Source organism: Protopterus annectens, chromosome 6.part0, assembly GCF_019279795.1.
Source record: "Protopterus annectens isolate FY-2018-M chromosome 6.part0, PAN1.0, whole genome shotgun sequence".
Classification (NCBI taxonomy): Eukaryota; Metazoa; Chordata; order Ceratodontiformes; family Protopteridae; genus Protopterus; species Protopterus annectens.
In genome coordinates, this window is record NC_056737.1 from 1,383,136,078 (window position 1) to 1,383,154,377 (window position 18,300).

An 18,300-nucleotide genomic window follows, 5' to 3' on the forward strand; every position below is an offset into this window, starting at 1 on the left:
GCGGAGAACTACAATGCAGGGGGCTTTAAAAGAAATAACGCAGATGTAAAATCCTTGGGTAACTTAAATAAATCACTATATTTAATTAAAAGAATGCTGCATAGCATGATCTAACGTATGAAAATATTACTCCTTTTTGCCCATGGCAATCACAAATTATTCATTATCCTTGGACAATTTCACAGTAAATCAGTGATGTGACAAAACTGAAATGCACATTATTTACCACAGCTGACAGTATATACTGAATCACTACTAGCTGCCAACTCTGGCCACAAAACTCCCCTACAGGTGTTCATGGAATATGATTCCCTATTGTGCATATTAAATAATGCAGTGTCTGAAGTCAAGCACTTAAGAACTGAGAGAAGGAGCACTAAAAATTGAAAACATCATTTAATGAGAATTGCAGTGCATTTCATTTGTCAGGCCCCTACTGATCTAAGATGGATCATTTCCTATTTTTCTAGCAACACACAACTTGAAATGACTAGGGCATTTTCTTTCTTATAGATATAGATGACTATATAAAAATAACAGCTGGGTTACATTGTTTGTTTCTAATATGACAAATAATTCTAAAATATCAATCAGGTAATTTGATTTTTAGTATGCAAAAAATGCCCTAGATAATATATGAATATTAAAACTTTTGATAAGTAGTACACAGACAAAGCTGAAAGTGATGGAGAAATACACAGCAATTTATATCAACTGTTGATTATTTTAAAGTATTTTTTTTCTTCAACAGAAATCAGGTCTACATTTAAATGCTTAAGAAAAATGTCTACACATTTGCATATCACAGTGCATGTATTAGGTGCACAAGAAATAAATGGTCATCGAAGAGCAGTGTGGAGATTTTAAAACTAAATTGTGACAGCTTTAACAATACGCTACTTTCTCTGTTAGTTAAAGTTTATGGAACAATTTGTACGACTGTAGGAATATTTTTCTGGAATTTTTCAAAGTTTGATGGGATCTTTCTTCACCATGCTGTTGGCCTTTGATGTTAGTGCCTCTTTGCCATTTATAAGGAATTTCTGACCCTTGCTACGCTTTCTAATTTACCTCTTTGTGGAAGTACATGGAGAAGGGGGCTACTTTTTCCTTGTTATCATTTTGTGGTACAAAATGGTAATCACTGCCACCAGAGAAAGTATCTGAGGTTGTCTCAAGCATTTCTCTGGCCATCTCATGCTTACCAGCTTGGCTTTAAGCTCCAACTCCACAGATTCGCACTATGCAACGGTAATTATCTAACCGAATAGTGCATTCCACGCTAACCATTTACATCTGTTTGACAGTAACACTTTAAGTTTCCTGGATGCTGGAAGTCTGATTCTCTGCCCCCACACCCTCATCTAGGCAATAGCCAAGCAGCATAGAGTTCTGCCAGCAGAAAACAACTAGCCTCTGGGCAGGTGCTCTCAGACAGCTGGCTTACAACAGTTGAGCATTAATTTAACTTAGATCACTGACATAGAAGCTTTCCTTTGGGAAATAGATTACAATTACCAAACTCTGACACCTGCTTAACTCAAATACCTATATCTTGTATACTAACACAGTCTCAGTGGTTTAATTACACCAATAACTGCAAAAGATTTTAAGCATATTTGTCAAAGAAATAACATATCTGGGTGCAGACGTGAGAATCTTCATTTGTAAGTTTCTTTGCAGCAAGCTTTGTAGCTATGATGAAACATAATACATACTGCGTAGACTTTTTGTAAGTCAATTTATGATACAGCAAAACCAGTGAGTTAAATTGAAAATGCTCTTTGGTGAAAGCTGTGGAAATTCATTTCACAGAAATTTTATGCACTGTACTATCATTTCTACCACTTTATACATCAGAATTTTTTATTTACTTTCCTGAAAGCCTTTGTCATGATCCAAAAATGTTCAGTGTTGCCCTGATATTTATATTTTATATCATCTGAGTATGTCTAATGCTGAATACCTCATACTACTGCTTAGTAACTCTTTTACTTCAAGTGGTATGCGTCATAATGCTGACATCTGTAACTAAAGAGGAAAAGCATATTACTAACTGTACTTCATCTTAAAAATGATCACGCCACATATATAATCATTACTCTGTATGCTTTTATTGTAACTGAGTATGTAGAATTGTCTGGAGAATCTGCACTGAGAAGCATCTCCCAAATTTCTTGCACATGCATGCAGTAGATCATTGCTCCTGTGACCCAGATTAACATAGAAATGTTCTGCAGGGATCAGCTCAGCTAAACAGCTTAAAAATGATTAAAAAGATACATTGGCAGTTTGTTAATAAATAAAAAGACACATGCAGACACACTGTAAAAACAGTTTCTATAAAATAAAGCAGGGAATTACACTGTTTGTTGCTAGCCATTCGGTTAATGCTCAAAGTTTCAAACATGGAAGATCATTGGTGCCCTGTCATGGCAATTTCAGAGTTGGAGTATTTATAGGTTTATAGGTTGATAGGAGGTTACTAGGCTAACAGCCTTAGAGCCCTTACAAGCCTAGCCATATTTATCCCGAGTTGCCGCAGTTGTTGGTGGCGAGTGAAGTTCACAGAGATAAGGGTCTATGGTAGTTACTACTGACTTCCTCTGTCCAGAAGGAACATGTGCACCACCCCAAGAGTGAATCTGTGGTCACCCATCCTTCGAGCTAGGCTGCATTAGAAGAGAGTCAGGGAGAGGCTCTATTTCACATGAACTGTAAGCTTGTTCCAGAGAAGTGGCAGTCTCCACTTGATATATCTATATCTCTAGCATGAACTGTTAAGATCCCTAGATCGAATGATCCTACTGCAGTTTGCTTTACAAATGTGTAACATTTCTTTCAGGGCCAGGTCAGAAACTGTCCTGTAAGCTAGGCACAGGTCACCCCTTAGCAACCTGCAGGAGACAGAATACAGTGACAGGGCTTTCAGTCTTTCCATGTAAGACTTGTTTTGTGTACCCTGTAATGTTTTGGTGATAAACCTCTGTAGTCTGTCCAATTGTTGCAGATGTCTGGTGAGGTACATACAAAAGGGAGCACTGTACTCAATTATTGGTCTGATGAGGCCAAGTATAAATTAATTGTAACATGCTTAGATCTATATGTGATGCCTTTACTTATAAGATGTGCCACATAGAAGGATTTCCTTTCTACTGTAGATACATGGTGGTCAAAGTTCAGATTGCTATCAACCTGAGTACCCAGAACATGTACCACTGGGTCTACACTTAGGAGGTGCTATCTATAATGTAATTACAGGGATGTCAGCTTTCCCAAAGGGAATAATAATGCATTTTTTTGCATTTATCTTTAATCTGTGGCTTTGGCACCAGTCATTTGTCTACATTAACCTTGTCTGCAGTATATTAACATCATTGGGGGACACAATGATTACTCTGAATTTGCAGTCATCAGCAAACTTGGTCAGCCACAGGCCATTCAAGTTTGCCTGAACTTATGAGAAATAAATTCTGAACAGTACAGGGCCCAGCACACAGCCCTGTGCTGTGCCACTGGTGACTGGTCTTTTGTTAGTGGTGAAGCCACCCACTTTGACAGTATGTGTCCTGTCAGTGAACCAGTTGGCTACCCATCTGGTAATGTAGGGGTTCATTCTCAATCAGGTGAGTTTCTTTATAATGCCTGAGTGAAAAATTGTGTCAAATGCCTTAGCTAGGTCAAAAAAGGTGATATGTACTGCCTTTCCCTCATCCAGGGCCTTGATAACCATGACTTTCTAGAAGAAGTCAACCATGTTTAACAGGCATGATCTACCTTCAACAAATCCGAACTGATTTGGGTCCAGAGTTTCAAAATTACCTATGTCCTTGTTAATAATGTCCATAATGATTCTTTCCATGGCCTTGCAGATGAGAGTTGTCAAGCTTATGGGCCTATAATTTCCAGGGTCATTTGATGGTACCCCTTTGTGCAGAGGGATTACTGTTGTTCTCCTTCATTCAGCCAGAAAATAACCAGTTCTCAGTCTGTGGTTAAACAGGGATCCAGGTTGGTCTGCTAGGCTATGTTTTAGGTTGTTTAAAAGGCAACCTGGGATGTGGTCTGGTCTCACTATTGCCATGTTTTGGACTTTGGAGAGTGCCAAGATGACCTGCTTTCTTGAGATAAGAGGCTGAGGAATGGTGGCAGGAGGTATATTTTTGGGGGATGATTGGAGAGTACAGGAGGGTGAAGTTTTTTCCTAATCTGTCAGCTAGCTGGTTGACTACTACCTCTGGCAGAGTATGTGCCATCCACAACCAGATCATTGTATAGCTGGGTATTCCATTTAGATTTTGGATGTAGTTAAAGAATTCCTTGTGATTATCTTTAGCTAGGGAGGCTATGTTTGCTTCATAATTAGATTTGAAGAACTTAACAAGACCACTAATCTGTTTGTTTAAGCTAGAGAGGGATTTCTCCCTCTGATGAGCCAATTCCCTCTTGTTCTTGGGCATTAGTTTCTTTCTCTTGCTGTATATCCTGTTTATATTATGGGTCCAGGAGGGTGACTTGTTGTTTCAGCAAGACCTGGTTTTAATCTGGTCAGGTTCAGCTGATTCTTGCTACTGCTTAAGTGGTTATACAGGGCATTGGTGTGCACCTCTGGCATAGGAGTCTGTGTTTTGTCTGCATTTGAGGGAGCTTTGAAACTTCTTATACCATCACTTAGTAGGAGGTAATTTGTCTTAAAAAAAATCTTACACATATTTTGAGCTTGGTAGGATATTTAGTGTTATAATTACATCAAATGAGATTGATTTATGGTCGATCTTACCAGGGAAGACATTGCATGGGGGTGGGGGGGCAATGCACTCCTTTGTTAGAGAGCTCTATGACCAGGACATTTGAGCCTCTTGTGGGTGTGCTCACTAGCTATTCAGAGCATTTGCACTGACAAAGTCCAAGGACCTCTGAGCCAGCATGTTTGTGGTCATGTATATTTCCCTGTCGATAGCAGGATAATTAAAATCACCCATGAGTAAGGTGCTGGGCTGTATGGCAAGTAACTCCATTAAGTTCAGGTATGCGGTATGCTTTTCTTGTTTCATGGTGGGGGACCTATAGCTAGCTGTGATGTGGTAGGGGGCTTTGCCTATAGTTAATTGCATATGGAGTACCTCAAGAGAGTCATACTGTTTGACCAGTCTTGAGGTGTACTTATTCTTAATGAAGATGAACACACCTCCTCCTTTGGTTCTTTCACACACTCAGACTGTGGTCTGTACATATGGAAGACATTGCAGCTATTTCAGTTGGTACAGGGAGGCTAGCACCTACAAAAATTATGTTTGGAGAGTTCTTTGACCTCTCAAGGTTTTGCTTGCTTTAAGGGGTCAAATAATCATGCATTTATTAAACACAGTGTGATTATTCGTAGCATTCCAAATAGCTCCTAGAGCTTTGGCACAACAGTTTTCCAAGATATGTATAAAGTAATGCAAAAGAAAACATACAATGTATAACAAATCTGCAGTGAAGAACAATAAAATAATCATAAAAGTGAGAATACAACTCCTTAGGTTTTTGACTACAATATGTATTTTAATATCAAAAGTGTTCTGTATCATGGTATATTACTTCACTATGATGAACCATATTTCATTAAGAAGTGCATTATATAAATAAAGAATATTTGCATTCTACCGGTATTATCAAAAGTATAGTTATAATGCATATGGAATCCACCTAAACCACACAATAAAAATAAATAAAATAAAAGAATCAAACTGATATCCTTTTTATTTTGACTGTATGCCTTTCCAATATGCTTTTTTTTCCATTTAAGGTACATTCTATCCACTCTTAGAAATTCTGGACAGTCTATGCTATGGTGATTATTTTGATGCCATGACCTTAAGACAGTAAATCTTATACTGTGCTGTATTTTCAGCAGATTGCTCCTAAATATATATATAAAATCTACTGGATTTTCATTGTCAGGCTTTCATGATAACAGAATTGATCAGTATGCTGAAAATGTAATGTATGTTTACGGTGCTGACAAAATTAGAAAGTAAAAAGCTTATGTGTGCAGAAACACGGTCATTGTACTATGGACAACATTTACAGTGTCATGAAAGGGAAACGAGCCGCCTGACACTTGTCACTCTTTTTTTCCTTGTGTTGCAATTGAGCATCAGCTTTCTAGGTGACCTCCTGAGTATCCTCCGCCTCCACTTCTTGTATAACCTTTGGCATGTTCGAAGGAGATTGGGTTCAACTCTTCTCAGGGAGGTGCCTAGGTGGGGTGGGAAGGGAACAGTAGAATATTCTGGTGGTAGAAGATAGGAGCTGATACCTACAGTGACATACTTTATATTCACACAGAAGATACCTCATCTTGGGAAGAGAACAATTTTGCCATGAGGGTGGTACAACCACTGATATGTTGGCACATCCAGCTTTGCTATTCACCTCTGCAGCAACAGCTCTTTTTGTGTTACCAGTATTACTAGCAGCACTACTGAATATACCCCCTGCATAAACCACCTCCTAAAACAGGTTGCCTGAGACACTAATTAAATTCAGATCACCTGGGTCAAAGGCAGACTTTTATCCCCCTACACTAGTTATGGTTATGACACTTGACATTCTTGATCGAAAAACAGATCGCACGTTATGAGTGATGTTTCAATTGATTACTAATGCCTGATTATGTTTTACAGTTGATTGCCCTGCACATTTACTTTCCAGCAAAAAATAACATCAAACAAGTATGTCAGCACAGATTTCACAAGTCAAAATGTTACCCATATTTACTGATTTTAGGACACCGACATGATATTTGATTTGTTCTGCAAAGATAAAATTGTACAAGAGTAGGATTTTAAGACCTTTGATGCAGTTTTCAATAAAAGAAACATTTTTGAAGAAAACCAAACACTGGAATGAATGATTATCATCTTTGTATACGTTAAGTAACTGCTTCATCTCAAATTCAGAGTAATTAATTGTAATATCAACTTTTTTTAACTTTACACTTATGTTTAAAAAGTTTGGAGTATATGAATTTTAATTACGGTTCCATATCTGGAAAGGTTACTGTTATACAAAAAAATGTCTGTTTTTTATATCTCACCTGGAAAACTGCTGCTGCAGTATGCGCATCTGAGACCGATTACGTTCTGCCTCCAATTTTACCTCCTTTAAACGTTTCTCACTCTCAAGTCGCATGCGTCTTTCTTCCTCCAACTCATGTATCAGCTTCTCACGCTGAAAAATGCACCAGGTATTACATATATTAACACTGTGTTGACAGTCTGAAGAAGCATTTCCTATTAGTATTTCTTCTGTAAAATTGTAGCTTTTTATCACTTTATGTAGAAGTTTATTATTATGGTAAAATTTAGTCTATAAATAATTAATAACTATATAAAACATTTAAAAAGACAACTACAGACTTGACCATGAGATGTGCATTCATTAATATGAATTCTAATTATTTAATTTTATGAAAAGGAAATACTTTTGCATAATCAGGCACAACTGCAAAACAAATATTTTACAAATGCTATAGAATATATATATATATATATATATATATATATATATATATATATATATATATATATATATATATATCTGCATGTGCAATAAAAATGTTGATAGTGTGAAATGTAGTACCAAAAGTAAAAAGCTCAGAAAATAGACAGTAATCAAAGGTAGACAGTTCTGAATGCAAAGAGAGGTTAGTAGGTTGGTGAAAAGGGTGACAGTGTGTTTGTACGAGTGTTGACGGGTTACAGTAAGCATTAAGTAAGGGGATGTCTTTCATGTTCTGCATGCTTTTTATTGTACAATTGCTTGTGTCTTAGCCAGTCTTTTGTCGATGTAGTGCTATGGAAAGTGTAAGGTGCTGAGTTAGGCTTAGACTTAGCATGCATTAGTAAGGTGGCATATTGGGGGTGAAGTGCCTAAACCTAACTCTGCCCTTTCTTTAAATAAACCCTTTCCATAACACCACAATCATTCAGACAAAACATGTCCTATGGTTTTGCTATAGTTTAGGGCTTTTATTTGTTTTATTGTGTTTTTAGTATAACATGGTAGGTGAAAGAGAATTTTTTTCCCCAATTTTTTTCCTGTGAGCTGGAATGTTATTTGACAGCATTTTCATCTGTCAGCATTATGAACTGTTGGTCTTTTGCTATCTACAGTTTAAGCACCTGCATTTTTAACTGTAGTCATAATATAGACAGAGGCATATATATGTATATCTAGCTATATATACATATACATATATATATATATATATATATATATATATATATATATATATATATATATATCAAAATGTGGATGTACACACACACACACACACACACACACACACACACACACACACACACACACACACACACACACACACACACACACACAATTTATGATGTGCTTGCATGCAGAACTTGTATACAAATCCTATACATCTTTAAAGTATTAAAACAGAAACTACAGTCCATAGAACATTATGCATATCGCAATAAAAACTGTAAAATAAAACTCTTAAATTTGATAATTTTATTTAGTAAAAATGAGTGGTCAAAAAACGTCACTATCTAGCTCACTATCTAACAGCAAGCCCTGGGATAATTCGTTTCCACATATGAGTATCTTGTCAAGGATTGCAAGAAATGAAGCTTTATAATACTGCTGCAGTTACTTGCTGGTTTAAAAAATCTAACATATTCAGGCTGTCAGGATTATCATGATTATGAAATTACTGCACCTGCAACAAGCTGCTTCTAATTAAAATGTAGTATATTTTGTCAAAGTAAATCAAGTATAACTTTCATGCCATAAAACTGTTTAAACCTTCTTTCCAATGTCTCGTTACATGTCTGTCTCATTTAATTACAAATAAGAATCATGTACTTAAATAATACAAAGTCATTTTGTAAAAAGTGTACTGAAATTATGTTTTTGCTGTTTCTGTTTTCCTCTTTAAAGCAGGTGAACTATTAGGCTGTCTATCCTGACGTTACAATTCATCCAGCAGTCGTAAAGTCATGCCAGTATGCAATTGTTATATCTGACTATTCTGTTTGGTAAATGAGGGTCTATAACTTGAGTTGCTTTTCAGTTAATATCAGACGGAATCACAAGTTAACTAATCATGGGAGTTAAGCTTCAAGAGCTACTGTACAGACACACTAAAATGTCACTTCTCTCTTATTAATCTTAATTGTAGTACTACAAAGTCATGTGTTCATTTGAGGTACAACACTGATGGTTAATACCGCAGATATTCAGTTAATAAGTTGTTTTCTGGTAACAGAAATGTTGCTGACACTGTAAAACTTTGCAAGATATCAGAATAAGTGAAATTCATTGCATTTATCCCTCAGTGTGAGGTACCCTGCAGATTATGCAGACTTTCTATGAAGAAGTAATTGCCATTTGTAAACTAAAAAGCTAAGGCAGTATAGAGCCTAGCCACCCTAAAGAAAGTTATTAATGTTTCCTAGCTAAACCAGTAACAATACCAGGCACGTTTCACTTTGTCGTAGCTCACTGATATGTACAGATGCAGCTGACTCAGGGCCAGTAATGAGCTTTTGAATAACAGATGTTACCTATAAATTTTGTGACTAACTAATATGGCATGTTACATTTCAAATCCATGCTGTCAAAATGAAATAAAGATGTGTGTGTGTGTGTGTGTGTGTGTGTGTGTGTGTGTGTGTGTGTGTGTGTGTGTGTGTGTGTGTGCACGTGCGTGTGTGTGTGTTTGTGTGTGTGTATATATGTGTGTTTGAGTGTTTCGTGGTCAATTTCCATTAGCGTTAATAGAATAACATTGGAAAGCATGGGCTGACAGCAAGGCAAGTAAACTCCCGAAAAGCCAGTGGTTATAAGTTCACTGTTCATCTCATCAGTGCAAAGCTTATTTGGTTGTTGCATATATTGCTTATTGCACGAGGCAGCAATTTACATGTATCATGTGTTCTTAAGGCCAGCTGCTCTTTTCATATTATTTGGCAGAAGTGGTGCAGATCGTCAGATGCAAATTCCTTTCCTTGGCTTATAAAACAGTGTAAGCAATGAATAGATAAAAGTTATACCATGCATAGATGTAGCAGTGTCAATTTATTCATAGGACCATAGGATCATAGGAAGATACTAGGCTAATGGCCCTGGGCCCTTTCAAGCCCTGCCAAGAGTTTATCCCCAAAGAAACCTCAGTCAGCACCTGTCGCCCCTGTCAATGAGGGGCACAGCTGAAACTCCTGGGACAAATTTAGCATTTCCCATCCACTCATCAAGATTGTGCTTGAGGTGGGTCAGTTTGGTGCTCTGTTTGACAGGTATGGGAAGTCTATTCTAGAGACATGGCAGCCTCTGGGAGACAAACATGTCTCTCCCACAGGTTTTGTTGATGTTGCATATTAGATTCAGGCCTTTTGAGTGGGTAGTGCGTGAGGAGTTAGACTTATGTATATGGAGCATTTATAGTAGGGCAGAGTCCGAGATTGCCTTGTAGGTGAGACACAGATCACCCCAGAGCAATCTGTACAATACCAAAACAGACTGATGGTGATTTGAACCTGTCCCCATAGGACAGGTGTTGGAGACCATGGATTCTCTTTGTGAGGTATTTCAGTGGCTTTTCCAGTTGGTGCAGATGTTTGGAGAGGTACATACCAAATAGGGTGTTATATTCAATTATTGTCTAATGAGGGAGGAGAATAGAGAGGTAATAACCTCACTTTTTCTGGATACAATCCCTTTACTTATGAGTTGAATCAAGTAAAAGGCTTTTCTGATCACTGCTTCTATATGATGGTTGAAAGTGAGGTTTTTATCTACCTGAGTGTCCAGGTATCTTACCACAGGTTGTGTGCTTAGGGGGTTGCCGATGATGTGGTAATCAGTAGGGGCTGTGTTTTTGCTGAATGGTATGATGATACATTTTTTTGCATTTAGCTTCAGGCCATGACTTTAGCACCAGTCATTAGTTGCTGTGAGATCCTCTTGCAGTATGCTGACATCATTTCAGGAGTCAATGACAGCACCCAACTTACAGTCATCCTCAAACTTGGTCACCCACAGGCCTTTTGTCTTTGCCTAGACCTCTGAGAATTAGATGCCAAACAGTAGAGGTCCTGGGACAGATCCTTGGAGAACTCCACTAGTGACAGGTCTGCTATCGGAGGTGGAGGTGCCTATTTTGACTTTGAGGTTCCTGTTGGTGAGCCAGTTGGCCACCCACCTGATGAGATAGGGATTTACACCAAGTTGTGTTAGCTTTTCGATGATGCCTGAGTTGGGCATTGTGTCAAAGGTCTTGGCCAAGTCAAGGTAAGCTGTATGCACTGACTTTCCCTCATCCAGGGTCTTGGTGCTTGGTGACAGTCTCATAGGATCATAGGAAGTTACTAGGCTATTGGCCCTGAGACCCTTACAAGCCTAGCCAACAATTTAGCCCATGTTCTGACAAGTCAGCACCCAATGCCCTTGTCCAGCAGGGACAGAGGTAGAATCCCAGGGGTGAATTTTCTGTTCCCCATCCAGTTATCCAGGTTGCACTTAAAAAGCATTAATGAGGTTCTCTGCTTGATGTGGAGTGGGAATCTATTCCACAGAAGGAGGAGGCTCTGGGACACAAATCTGTCTTGCCAACAAGTCCTATTGATGACACAGACCAGGATGAGGTCACATGTGTGGGTTACTAGAGTGGAGCTTGACTTGTGAATATGCGGGGTCTGAGATTGCTTTGTATGCCAGACAGAGGTCACCTCTGAGGGGTCTGTAGGAGACTAAATACAGGGACAGGGCCTTTAGCCTATCTGTGTAGGGTAAATTTTTGAGGCCCTGGATTCTCCTGGTGAGGAACCTCTATGGTCTCTCTAGCTGCTACATGTGCTTTATGAGGTGCATGCTGAAAGGGGCATTCTACTCAATAATGGATCTTCTAAGGGAAGAATACAGAGATGTTAGGACCACCTTGTCCCTGGATGAGATACCCTTACTAATGAGGTGAGTCATGTAGAAATCATTCCATACAGTGGAGGCAATATGGTGGTCAAAAGTCAGTTTGTTATCTACCTGGGTGCCCAATTCCTTCACAACTGATTGAGTGCTTAGGACCTTGTTATTAATGTGATCATTTGTGGGGACGTCACTCTCCCCAGTGGGAATGATTATGCATTTTTTGGCATTCAGTTTGAGGCCATGTTTCTGGCACCAGTCATATGTCTGGGTGAGACCCTCTTGGAGCATGTCCACATCGCTGGTGGAAATGATGACAGCACCCAGCTTACAGTCATCTGCAAACTTGGTCAGCCATAGCCCACTGGTTTTGGCCTGCACCTCAGAAAAGTATATCCCAAACAACAAGGACCACATAACCAATCCCTGGGGTACACCATTCATTACAGGTCGACTGCTTGAGGTGGCTTCCCCTATTTTGACTAGGTGGGTCCTATCATTGAGCCAGTTTGCTACCCATATGGTAACATACAGACTGATGCCTAGTTGAGAGAGTTTATGTATTATACTCAAGTGGGGAATAGTATCAAAGGCGTTGGCCAGGTCAAGATAGGCGATGGCATAGTCTTCCCTTCGTCTATAGCTTTAGTGACTGTCTCAAAGAAGTCAACCAAATTTAGCAGGAATGACCTCCACTTGATGAAACCAAACTGTGTAGGATCAAGTGTGTGGAGGTTGCTTGGAGGTCCTTGTTAATGAAGTCCATAATAATCCACTCCATGGCCATGCAGATCAGGCTAGTTAGGATGATGGGTCTAAAATTTTCTGGACCAGTGGATGCTCCACCATTGTGCAAAGGAATGACAGTGGCTGTTCTCCACTCTGCTGAGATGAAGCCAGTACTCAGGCTTTGGTCAAATATGGTGCCTAATGGTGCTGCAAGTTCCTGTCTAAGTTCATGTAGGATGCAGCCTGGGATGTTATCTGGTCCCATGGAGGCTGTATTTTTTGCCATTGAGAGGGCAGTGATGACTTGATCTCTAAAGATAAGGGGAGGGGCAACTGCTGGGGATATCCTGATTTACTGATGGGGGGGAGAGAGGGCTGAAGTTTTCACAGAACCTGTATGCCAGCAGATTGGCTATATCTATGGTGTTTGTGCATGTGGTGTCCTTGACCACCAGTTCTGAGCAGATCTGGGGTGCTTCCCTTCAGTTTGTGGACATATGCTAAGAAAGCCTTGTGATTGCCTTTAGTAGAGGTGGTCAGCTTGGACTCCAAGTTTGCTTTGGAGGATTTTACTAGTGCTCTTATTTGCTTGTTCAGACTAAGGAGAGATTGCTTCCAATTAGGCACCTGCTCCTTCTTTGCCCTGGACAGCACTGTTTTCCTTTTATTATAGTTTATTTATTGCAGATGTCTACTAGACAGGTTTACTCTTCCTTGAGGAGGAGGAGGACTTTGTCCTGCTGGGTATTCTTGATTCCATGCAGCTATATAAGTGCTGATATAATACTTTGGTGTAGGTTTGGGCATATATGCCAGTTCCTATGTAGCTGGTGGGAGCTGTGAAGCTGTTTATAATAAACTTTCAAGAATTTTTTGTTTGACACTATTTAGGGGTGGTCAGGAGAGATGGTGACTTTAAAAGTGACTGCTTTGTGGTCGGATCTCACCAGGCAGGATGACACTGTAGGGATACTGCAGTGATAACTCATGTTGGTTGATACCAAGTCCAAGATATTTTCACATCTTGTGGAGGTGTCAGCCAGCTGGTCCAAGGCATTTCCACTGATGAAATTAAGGAATCTCTGGGCATTTGTGTTTTGGCATGAGTAGTTCTTCCAATCTATGGTTGGATAGTTAAAGTCACCCATGATCAGGGTAAAGGGTTGAATCGTGAAATATTCGAAGAGGTCCAGATAGGTGGAGTGGCCATCTTGAGTCAAAGTTGGGGGCCTATAGCTAGCTATGATTTGAATAGGGGTCCTGTCAATGGTTAACTGCACCTGGAGTGTCTCCTGTGTGTCATACTGTTTAAACAGCCTGGAGGTGTGTATGTCTTTTACATATATTGCAACTCCACCTCCTTTTGCTTTGCTACCCACGGTTTGGTGTCTGAATGTATGATAGGATGAGTAACCTGGTATGGCTAAGGTGCTCTCCACAGCTTTGAACCAAGTTTCTGTGACTGCACAAATGTCAGCATCTTTCAGGGTTACGAATTCTTGCAATGATTCCAGTTTCATGTTTAGACTCCTAGCGTTTAGAAGCATGACCTTAATTTATGTTTTGATGAAAATTTCATGTTGGTAGTTCTAACCTCATGGATTTGTGTAAAAAAGGCACTATGGGTGAGGCAAGAGCCTTTGCCAGGAGCCTGAAGCCCAAGGGAGACAGATGCAGACCATCTCTAGCAAAGCATTGTGGTTTGTCAATTATGTCTTCCCAAGCTGTCAAGTACTGGATCCCCTTGCAATGACACCAGAAACTAAGCCAGTTGTTAAATTCAATCATTTTCTGTTTGGATTGAGGCATCATTCTGGATGATGGTAGAATGATGCTTAAGGCCAGGAACATACCTGCCTGGGACACATATTCAGCGGGCTCTGTCATGTCTCTCTTTGTGTAGTCCAGGGAGGTACATCTCAAGCCATTCATGCCAACATGGACTATGACAGAGTCATAACAGTACCTGTTGTTGACAGACTTGAGTGCATGGGTGATATGGCAGATTCTGGCACCTGACAAACAACTAACCGTGACTTTCCACTTACTCACCCTGGTGAGGGGTACATCTGTGTCTTTCACAGTGGAGTCTCCTATGATTAATATGTTGAGTATGTCTTTAGGCCTTAGTGGCTATGAGACACAGGTATGTGGACTATGTGTGGTGTGGTGGGCAGTGGAGTTCAAATGTGTTTTTGCTTCAGAGGTCTCTTTTGTTTGGGCATATTTTTATTGAGGACCTCCACATTTATGGGTGTGTGCTGTGTAGATGTGGATGGTGGTTGAAGTTTGGTGTTTGTGTCGACAACCTTCTCAGTACCAGATATACCGGCTTGCGAGGGAGAGAGTATTGACTCTAGGATCTTAAAGTAATTCTCTCACAAATTGTGTTCCTAGTTGGTAGTAGTAGAGGGTTGTCCGTGTACATGAGGCAGTTGCTACACTGTCTCAGGATGCCCATATCAACCAGACTGGCAGGAGAAAGCATAGGAAATTCTCCATCCATATTTGTTAGAAACTGTGGGATAGAGGCCAAAGAGAGCTAAGACGGTAAAGGGTGGAAGGTCTAAGAGTAGTACTACTAGGTGATCACACAAGTGCTTCTAAGGGAGAATTTGTAGCTGGAATACCTCACAAAGGGTTAGAAACAGTGCAGCTGCAGCTCTGGATGCTCGGACTATGCTACTCAATTTAAGGGTTAACAACACAGCAAAACTCATAAAAAAGCACAAATTAACCACAACAGACAAAAACAGAACTCACAGTATGAAAAAACAGTTAACCAGTGATGAAATGCAGTAAAATGCAACTAAACAGCAATGAGTTGCAGTAAATAGCAATGAAATACAGTTAATCATAATTTGCTGTAAAACAGTGCAAATATGACAAATTAGCTCACAATCACAACAATAAAAAGCAGCTCAAATAAAGTATAAGGCTACTGACATGCACTAACAAATGTGGCAAACTAAATGCAGTTGAACACCTAAGCATAAACAAAATGAAATAGGAAGAGGCACAATTTTTTTTCTTTTATTTTTGTAGATAGTGAGGATTCCGAAGATAATTCAAGGTAAAGGGGGGGGGGGGGGGGCCTTCACAACTGATCTCACTGTACTCAGTAGAATGAGCTGATGTAATGGGACTGTGGGAAGTGTCCAATATGAAATTTATAGCAGAGACGGGCAATTCAAAAGCTACCAAGCTTTAATACCACAACAGCAGTTGGGCAGGTGGGTGGGATTCAAGATCAGAACACAGGTAAGGATTCAATCCACTAGGCCTAAACAATGGTTGCACAGTTTAAACAGATATGCCACAAATATTGCTTTATCAGAAGTGCAGAAACAGTTGAAAATAAGCAACTTATCTTTTGTAGTCTCTCAGCATAAAACAGCAGTGCAAGGGTAGAAGCCTAACTCACTGCAGCTTCTAGCAAACAAGTACAGACTGGTTTAAACACTAGCTATTTAAGGCAGCGAAACAACGAACCAGCCAAATTATCCAATCAGAAAAACAGAGCCTTGTTTAGTAATTCTATCCAGAGCAGACCAATCTGAAAACCTCTGCCACAAAGTAACAGCTAGGCCTCTCTAGACAAAGTGTGAAATAGATTCACATAACTTGCAAAACATTTGTATCGCCAAAAGTCTCTGTGCCCATATCTATTACCTTCTCATATCAATCATGTTGACTGGTTGCCCTGCTAAATTAAAACTCAATGGAATTAGGTAACTGAATTTAAAAATATTGCTTCAGATTTGATTTGATAACCAGGCTGGTAAAGAAATTGGTACAAGTTAGATATACTCTGTGTTTCATTTTGTTCTGGGACCAATGCCAGCTGCAGGTTCCTTTTCTTGCCAGGCCATGATAGGGGCACAGTAGCTAGCTGGTGGAGCACTTAGGGGAGGTGAATAAAATACTATAAAAATAAAGTATAGAATATGTGATACATGGTGACAAGTTGCCCATAATCCACTGTTAAAAACGAATTACCATTTTCCTGTGAAAAAAAATGTGAATACCATAATATTACAAATCCCCTCAATGTTCAGTATACGCACAAAAAATATATTTATTTGTCATGCTCAAGGATCATGGTTTTGATGACGTGCAGGTATGCTACAACGTAACATGTTAAGGGTGTAGCTACCAGTACAACAGATGTGGGAAAATGTCATGTGCAAAGAAATGTGTGCCTTAGTAGAAAGAGACAAAATATCTTTAACCCAAATTCAAGAACAAAAAGTCTTCATAGGTTCATAGCTGTGTACTAGACTAATGGCCCTGAAGCCTTTACAAGCCTAGTCCATAGAAGTGCCCTGGCATCGTGCCAACCAATGTTAGTTCCCAGTGCCTCTATCAAGTACAGCCACTGGAGTGATCCCCGGGATGAGTTTTCTATTTCCCATCCACTTATCAAGATTTCTCTTGAAGAGGGCCAGTGAGGTGCTTTGCTTGACAAGTATGGGAAGTCTATTCCAGAGCATGGGCAGACTCTGGGTTATGAACCTGTTCCTCCAGCATGTTCTGTTGATTGTGGTAATGAGGTTGAGGTCTCTAGAGCGTGTGGTGTGGAGGGATTGGGATTTCTTTAGATGTAGCAATTTTAACAGAGCTGGGTCAGACATGGCTTTTTAAGTCAAGCAGAGATTGCCTCATAGTAGACAATATGAGACAGAGAATAGCTGGAGTTTTTTGAGTCTGTCTATGTACGACATGTGTTTAAGGCCTAGGATCCTCTTCATGAGGTACTTTTGTGGCCTTTCCAGCTGTTGCATGTGTCTAGTGAGGTACATGCTAAATGGGGCATTATACTCGATGAATGGCCTAATGAGAGAAGAGTACAGAGAGATGATGACCGCCTTCTTCCTGGACACAAAACCCTTGATAATGAGATGTGCCACATAGAAGGACTTTCTGACCACAGCGGCTATGTGGTGGTCGAAGGAGAGGTTGCTTCAGTGTTCAGTGGGCTCCCATCAATGTGGTAATTAGTGGAAACTGAGTTTTTTCCCAAAGGGGATGACAATGCATTTTTTGGCATTAAGCTTAAGGCCATGGTTTCTACACCAGCCATTGGTCTCGGTGAGGCCTTTCTGTAGGATGTCTACATCACTTGGGGAGTTAATAATGACTCCCAGCTTGCAGTCATCTGTGAACTTGGTCAGTCAGAGTCCCTCCATGTTGGCCTGGACTTCTGAGTAGATGCCAAACAGGATAGGAACCAGGACCTGCAGGACTCCACTTGTGACTGGTCAGCAGTCTGACTTGGAGTCTGCTACTTTCACACTGTGGATTCTACCTGTGAGCCAGTTTGCAACCCACCTAGTGATATAGGGATTGATGCCTAGTTTGGTGAGTTTATCAATAATTCCTGAGTGGGGAATGGTATCAAAGGCCTTGGGCAGATCGAAGTAGGCTGTATGAATGGCCTTGCCCTCATCCACTGCTCTGGTGACTGACTCAAAGAAGTCAACCAGATTGAGCAGGTATGATCTACCTTTCACAAAACCAAATTGCATGGGATCTAGAGTTTGAAAATTCCCTATATCCTTGTTAATTAGGTCCATGATGATGCACTCCATAGCCTTACATATCAAACTCATCAGGCTAATGGGGTGATAATTCCCA

General features: G+C 39.9%; 1 protein-coding gene across 3 annotated transcripts in view; it reads right to left on the bottom strand.

The window, feature by feature from the left end:
- The window catches only part of NCKAP5 (NCK associated protein 5), a 1,523,932-nt gene that overhangs the window by 987,456 nt on the left and 518,176 nt on the right, over positions 1-18,300 (bottom strand). For all 3 annotated transcript variants that reach the window (XM_044074934.1, XM_044074933.1, XM_044074932.1), the window contains one exon: positions 7,085-7,218. In XM_044074934.1, the coding sequence (XP_043930869.1) occupies positions 7,085-7,218 (134 nt within the window). The remainder of the gene's footprint in view (positions 1-7,084; positions 7,219-18,300) is intronic.